The following is a 7,923-nucleotide window of genomic DNA, read 5'->3' on the forward strand; positions in this document are numbered from 1 at the left end:
TTTTAATTAAATTTTTGTCACCCACGACGAGTGGCAGATGCACACGAGCACCCTACTAAGCCTCTAGTGTGTGTTACCCATGGTGAGTGACATACATACAAGAGCATATTACTATTATGACTTTAGTGTGTGTCATCCACAACGAGTGATACACATGCAAGATCATAACATTATGCCTCTAGTATAGGTCACCCATGGTGAGTGACATATATGCAAGAGCATACTACTAAGTCTCTAGTACGTGCCACTCTTGGCATGTGCACACGAGCATTTTGTTAAGTCTCCAGTGTATGACACTCACAACGAGTGACATACATGCAAGAACGTATTACCATCATGACTCCAGCATGTGTCACCCACGTCGAGTGACATATATGCATGAGCATATCACCACGTCTTCAGTGCTGTCACCCACGACGAGTGACATGTATGCAAGAACACAGTGCTCAAAACCTAGGATGAACTATTCCCTGGTCAATCCTCTAAAGGGCTCGCAAAACTCAAGGTACGCCCCTGGCGAGTCCCATTGATTCACACCATCACGTCTCCAGTACCTGCCACTTTGTAAGAGGCACGTATACAAGAGCAAGTCGGTACGTCTCTAATACATGTCACCCACGGCGAGTGCCATGTATGCAAGAGCACAACACTTACGTTGCACGCAAGACTCGTCATCGTCAAACCCAAGGTCTGGCCTTGGTACATACTTATACTAAACTCGAGGCATCTCCTTGGTTCGCTCACATACAACAACTATGACGACCACCGTCAAGAGTCCAAGTTCCACCAAGCGAACTACCACCCCATTATTCGGCAAGACTTTTAATTAAATCAAAGCCACACTTACTCCTCATAACCATCAGGGGAGTACTTCTACAGGTCAAGACGACACACCACCCGATTGCATGACAAGGCCTTCAATCAGGTGCAACTCACACTTACTCCCCATAATCATCAGAGGAGGAACTCAACAGGTCAAGCGGCCTATCCCCACTGGTTAGCCAAGATCTTCAACTAGGGGCAAGTCAAGTACAACTCCTCACAACCATCAAGGGAGAAGCTCCACAAAACAGAAGGAAGACCCATCAGACGGGTGACAAGACCTTTAACCAAGTTAAAATCAAACCTCAAATGACTTCACGTCACTTTACTCTTTACAAGACCACCACGGTCCTACCTCTACGTCAACAAAGTCTTTCTTCCTATGTTGGCTACATCATGACGACCTATTCATACTGCTACAAGTATAGAGTGTTGCAAAGACAAAGGCAATATACATACACACAAGACAACACAGTTCAAAATTCGTCATCAAAGGAAAGCTTGTGCATTGAATAAAATGAAAAATAATTGCCATAGTTACAAGGCTTATGTGGCATAATTCCAACAAAGAAGAAAAAAGATAAAGACAAAGGCAACATAGACACAGGCATCATCGCCTTGCTCCACAGCACCCTGCCTTTCATCAGCAGCCTCCTCCTCCGAATCAATCTCCTTTTCATCAAGCAGGAGACCCTCCTTCACATCTTGAAGGGATTGATGAGATCTAAGTCAAGGTCCTTCGCAAAGAAATCAGCCTACTTGACAGCCTTCTGAAAGCCTTTTTCATGTTGCTCCACGACCTTCTTATACAAAATCAACTCTTCCTCTAACTCCTTGCTAGCCTCAATTTCCTTGGCAGCCCGCAGCTCGGACTCCTTCAATCTAGACTCTGACTCCCTCAGCCAAGCCTCTAACTTAGCAATCCTCTTGGCAAGCCTGTCCTTCTCAGCCACCATGCTCTCCACCCTACCACACATGTCCATCTTCTCAGTCTGTAAGTTCTTGCAACATCTAAACAGGTCATCACCATCTAACCGGGTGTGCAACAACTTAGTCAGTGCACCACCAACCTTGGAAGATAGTTGGTGATTTTCCCTTACGACCTCAGTAAAAGCGACAATGGCATTGGCCACCTTAGGGAGCTCCACTCGCCATAGAGTCTGAGCAATAGCCCTCCACTTGGAGACCTCTGCCTCCAAGGATGAAATCTTTTGCACTGCCTCTTGGTGCTGCAGTATATTCTCCTCCAAAATTGTCAAACTCCTTTGGAGAAACATCTTGACAGAGTCAGTAGCATTCTGCACCCCAACTGACCTGATGAGATTTTTCTCGAAGGTTGACACAAAGCCAATCAGGGTCTTCTGCTCTGACTTGTAAGTGGCACCCCATAGTAACTCAACATCACTGAAGGTGTATAAATGATCGAGGGACACACAAGGGTGCGAGGACGAAGAAGGCAACGCCATAGCCTCCAAAATAGCAACAGGGAGGGCCACCAAAGAAGGGGACAGTACCGTGGGAGCACCAGTGGTCACCACACTAACACTTAGTAAAAGGGATGCAACGGTGGACGATGACACCACAACAGACTCAACCAGAGTGGCTAACACAACATCTTCAACATCAGCAAGAGTAACCTCCTGAATAATAGTAGTAGGAGAAGGTGAATGCACAGGCGTAGCAGGAGTTGCAGCAGCAGCAGCAACAACAACAAGAGCCTTAACTTCCAATGGAGCTGGAGGCATATCTTGTCTAGTCGTGAGGTGACCTGTAGTGAGCCCTATGAACCTCAAGGCATGGAGGCTCATAGGGGTTCTCGACTTCTTGCATCCAAACGACCCAACGATATCATCCCTCTTTCTCTTTGCAAAAATAGAGGAATGAACATTGGGGGTGACCTCAACAGCAATAGCAATAAGGTCAATCTCACTAGCAAGTTGACCCCTTTCTCCAACAGACAGAGTAGCAGCAAACAGTGGCATAGTTCCACCTTCAGGTCTGACCTGCTTCACGAGTGGTCTCCAAGAGAAGTCACCCATAATACCTGCAAAACAACCAAGACAATAACACAAACACGTGTTAGACATTGGCCGACACCAACCTCAAACAACAAACAAGGATAAGGTTCGACACTTATCATCCAAGGTAGCGAGAGGATCGCTCGCTAAAAAAAGAGACAAGATGTCCTACACATTCAGCAAAGTCGACAGTTACTCCAAAATTGCTTTGCCGACCCACTTTCTAAGGCTCAACAGATCCTCGTCATTTGACTTGAACCTGGTGGGATCAGACTGCCGGTAGAACGAGAAGTAGGGCTCCTCACCCCAATTAAACATCAATGGCTTTCCATTAGTCATAACATCAGTAGCCAAGACCTTAAAGAATAAGAAGACCGACATACTAGGCCGAACATTGAAGAAAGGACACAAAATTTCAAAAGCCTACACCATCGCTCAATTGTTCGAGTAAAGCTGGGAAAAAGCCACATTCAAGTGCTCCAGTAGAGCACACTGAAAAGCGATTAAGGATAAAATGACACCCAGGACCTCAAACAAACATCTATACATTAAAAAGAAGGGTGAAGACTATGCGCTTCCCTCGAGAATGGGAAGTCATCACTCCCGCAAGTCTGAACGACCAACTTACAGGAGTCCTCAGGGTTCGCCAGCTTCACTTGACGTTGAAGCGCAGTGACACTCGCTATCAAGGATAGACAAGACTTATATTTCAGCACATTGTCCTTATCCCACTCATATCCAGCAACGGCCGGGGTGGACGACGACGACCCAACACTCATACTAAGTCATACACGGGGAGACAACCTCACATCTCTACCACCACTAGCTCTTTTCACACCCCCGAAAGCAGAAGGGGGGAGGATTATAGTAACCAGGACTGGTTCCCCGGCAACAACAGAAGATCGTGCCTTTTCGCGAGGGCGAGAAATGCCTCCACCAGTTTGACGCGAGGTCCTTACCTTCTATGAACATGAGGACTCGCTATCAGAGGCACCTCGACGAGTATCCTTAGACGAGGAACCGCCTATCAAGATGACCTCTCAATCCATGATGGGTTGCTCAGTCGAGTCCCTAGAATCACTGCCACCTAGCCAAATGGCGAAATTAGACAGAAAAAAAGCATTTGTGGTGGACAGAACTACCTTTGGAAGTTGGTGGAAGAGAAAAAGGAAATTGAAAGCCAGAAAGAAAGAGAGCAACCAAGGAAGCAAGAAGACAATGAAAAATGACCTGAAATTAAATGTCCACTCCATTTATAGAGGAGATGGAATTTTCAGTAATTGGAGGGAGCTACAGAGATGCCCTAAAATTTCATCCCATAATGTTTCCCCTCTCACACATGACCGTTACTCCAGTACGTGCCCATTCTGCGTGTGACACATATGCAAGAGTACTGCGTGTGTGCCGCACGTGCTTGTTACAACAGATAACAGTTACGTGTTATCTTCAATGCACTCTCGAACAGTAAAAAAAAGGGCAGAATTGTCAAATCCAACGACTTACCTTACCTGACACGCTGAAGACACGTCCATCACAGACTACTTGACAAAAGCAACCCGGACATCACATGTCTAGGCTTGGGGGCTTGACAAACTCGTCACCCTCTGCCTTTCAAGATTACTACCCCAGACATCAAACAGACTCCCTCAACGCATGATAATCTACTTTGACATTGGACAACCTCTTTTGCCTGCAAGCTGGCTCAGAGCTTGGGGGGCTTATGTACTGTCCAAGGCCAATAAAATCTATGTGGCACCCTACTTGGAACTTAGAGACACGTGTTGACCCTCTACGTCAGCCCTGCTATAAGAGCGCAAACACCTGACCCTTAGCAGTCAGACTCCCCAACAAACAAATTATCTCTAACCTAATTGATATTCAAATGTGTTTGAATATTTTATCTATTGGCAGGTATTAAATTATCTTTAATGCCACATTATCTACAAGGTATGATTATCTTCTACCTTTATCTATAATTCAAATGTTTATATCTAACATTATCTATAAGTCCTCGGCTACTACTATAGATACAGGTCCTATCGAACCACTCTACATGACTTACTCACACACTCAGCACACGACAACAAGCTTGTGCCTTTCTCTCTTTCTCTCTTTTGCTCATACAAGCTCCATTACAACATATAGTTGTTTTACTTTCCTCACACATATTTTTACTTGAGCGTCAGAGTCCTTTGTTTTGCAGGTCCTCATCCTGTCAAAGGCACTTCTCTAAGCCGATGTGTGAAGTTTGAGACCCCACTCAGCCATGTTCACCCTGACGTGCCACAGTTCTAGATTTTGGTAAGAAAATTTTCAAAATATGTTTTCATCTATTTTTAGATGGCACTTTTTATAAGTGATCTATGATGCACCACATTTTATAATCCTCAAATTCATTTCAAGCTTATGTTATTACCATAAACCCTCAACACATGATTATTTCCTAATCCTGTTATTTACCTTTATGTTGTTTACAATTTTGTCACCGATGAACCCTTCGTCATCGTTGACTACACCCCATCGTCCTCCTCAACATCACTGCTGACACATCATTTGCCTTCTGTTGTCGAAATAACATGTCCCAAACTCCTTCACCATCGCCACATAATCTGAGCAAATGTTCAACTCTGCTACCTCAAAATCCGACATTGCAACCACACCTTCTTCATACACACTCACTTTGAAAATGATGTTGTCTTTCTATGGCAAAATCATCATACGAAAAATGGAACCACCGAGTTTAAAAGACCTATTCACAACAAATCTTAATGTTAGCCGTGTGCAATTCTTCATCTTCATATCTAAGAGTTTATTTTCTTATTTGATTGAAATTTCTTACTTTCATTCAAAAAAATCATAGATTTTCATTTTCAAATCCATTCCCAAGTGCATGCATTGATTTGGCTCAATGACTGTTTTGTTTGATTTTGTGTTATAGATTTGTGGTGTGTTATGTTTTGTTTCCTTCTAATTATTTATTGGTGGAAAGAAAAAAATTGTTGACTTTTCTAGGTTGTTTCCGAATTTGTGGCTTGTTTAGCCGATGTGTGGATGCAATTTGTTTTGGGAAAATTTTAATTAGGTTGAGTTTCAGTGGTGTGTTGAATGTGGCTGCATTTTTTGTGTAATGTGTGTTGCGGTAGAGCGAGAAGAGATGATGGATCATGGACCGAGGTTGGAAGCCAATGAGAGTGTAGAATGGATGCCATGGCCGGGGGGAATAATGTGGTGTGGAGGGTGCACTATAATGATGTGGAGCGAAGATTAATCCAAATGTTACAAATTGTGGTGCATAATGGACCACTTATGATAGTGATCCACGGTAGAAGCCGTCCTATTTTTAAGGTCAAGAAATTAGAATTCTCAATTTGGATTTTAATTTTAAAAAACACTTTTCCTACATTTGATAATGATTCTTTCTCACTATCACCAATATTGGTGTTACCACAACCACCACCTCCATTTCTATTGGCACCATCGTCATTATCATTGTCGTTGCTACCAACACTACTATCACCAACATCGTCACCACCACAACCAATACTAACATTGTGGTCCTTATCACCTATATTGTTATCACTACTATCATCATTGTCACTATTACTATCACCATTGAAATCAAAGTTGCCACCACTGATATTATTGTAACTAGAGTTGTCAATATAGGTGAACCAACATAGCTTGTCAGGACAAGCATGAAAAATAGACTGATTTGGCTCAACTCGTATTTTACATGGGTTGCACTTTTTGTGTCTCGGCATAGCACATTAACCTATTGGGTCGACCCAAATTGGCCATTTTGCTTTTTCTTTATATATATATAATCATTATCAAGCCAAAACATACTCGATTGCCTCATTTCTATTTTTGTCACATTTTTTGTTTAGCTTGAATAAAATTGAGTTCGAGTTAAAAAAATTATCATATTAAACTTGAGTTAAGTTTTGAGTCATATAAACTCTTGTTGATTAAAGATGAATCAAGTTCAACTTGAATCATTTCCAACTTTAATAACTATTCACCACACACGATAGGATTTAGGAGAAAGGTATATGTTCCTAGACTTGTAATCCTTTAGGGAGGAATAATTTACTATGTAGGAAACCAACAAGGCAATATTTGTGATATAGGTAAATTTGAGGCTTTTACATACTTAGCATAGAAAATGTCTTACATGTTAACGGAATGAAATTCATTATGCTTAGCATACATCAATTTTGTGATAATAGATTAACAAGGCCCCCCCTAGTTTTTTCGCCTACAAAATTAAGAAGCATAAATTAATGATCAATTATATATACCGTGGTTGTATTCCTGTTCAATCAAACATAAATTTAATGAGAGACAAAGATTCGTGCTTAACATACATTTCAAAGTGTAATCAACTTAAACCAAATCCACACTTGAGGTTGTATTCCAAAGAGTTCTTTACCTCACCACCCACCATTTTCACTCGAGGGATAAATATCACAATTCCTTCCTTCATAGAGTAGAATAGAGATATGAAAAACAAAGAGAAAAAAGAAAGTGACGTTCCGTGGGATTGGTGGTACCAATGGCGTACTGTATTGCTGCATGGTTTGTGGTGGGGTTCACTGTTGGGGACTGTGTGAGTGAGGGATTTTGCATTTTCGAGAAGAGAGTGGGACAAAACTTTTTTTTATATTTGTTTTGGTGACTGCGAGAAGTAGGAATTAGAAATAAACATAGCACGCGCGGAAAGTTAGGGGATATTGGCCCGACATGTACACGAGGGCACAAAAAGTGACACGCGGAGTACAGTTGTTAGACGTTGATTGAGTCCAAAGGAAAATGTGCTGGGGACCTATATCCATTCATCATATTTTTACATTTCTGAAACTACCCATTCACTTATCCCTTGGTTCTGTTGTTCACTGTTGAGGTTGAGGGTGGTCAAGCCAACCTTTGATAATACCACCCCACCATGCCATCCTATGTATGTGAGGGTAGTGGGGTGTACTATACTATATACGTGAGTTCATATTCTAATTTTCATATCCTATAAGATGACCCCAGTGAGTGGATGATAAAGTTAATCATTCTAATTTAATTGGTGGTTTTG

The 7,923-nt window shown here is 42.2% G+C and overlaps 1 protein-coding gene across 1 annotated transcript; it reads right to left on the reverse strand.

Annotated features, from left to right (window-relative positions):
• Positions 1–5,375: 5,375 nt before the first annotated feature.
• On the reverse strand, positions 5,376–6,638 carry LOC102666552 (uncharacterized protein DDB_G0273453/DDB_G0273565-like). The gene is made up of 3 exons (XM_006601627.1): positions 6,613–6,638; positions 6,242–6,488; positions 5,376–5,540 (listed from the first exon to the last, which is right to left on the reverse strand). The coding sequence occupies exons 1-3, from the start codon at positions 6,636–6,638 to the stop codon at positions 5,376–5,378; spliced, it is 438 nt and encodes a 145-aa protein (XP_006601690.1).
• Between the last annotated feature and the right edge of the window lie 1,285 nt (positions 6,639–7,923).

Source organism: Glycine max, chromosome 17, assembly GCF_000004515.6.
Source record: "Glycine max cultivar Williams 82 chromosome 17, Glycine_max_v4.0, whole genome shotgun sequence".
NCBI lineage: Eukaryota > Viridiplantae > Streptophyta > Magnoliopsida > Fabales > Fabaceae > Glycine > Glycine max.

Excerpts from the sequence above, each read along its gene's own strand:
- LOC102666552 (XM_006601627.1), bottom strand. The coding sequence starts at position 6,638 with ATGGCCAATTTGGGTCGACCCAATAG. Across the intron at positions 6,489-6,612 it reads AATTTGGGTCGACCCAATAG|TTACAATAATATCAGTGGTG; the intron begins GTTAATGTGCTA and ends TGACAACTCTAG. Across the intron at positions 5,541-6,241 it reads AGAAAGAATCATTATCAAAT|AAAGACAACATCATTTTCAA; the intron begins GTAGGAAAAGTG and ends ATTTTGCCATAG.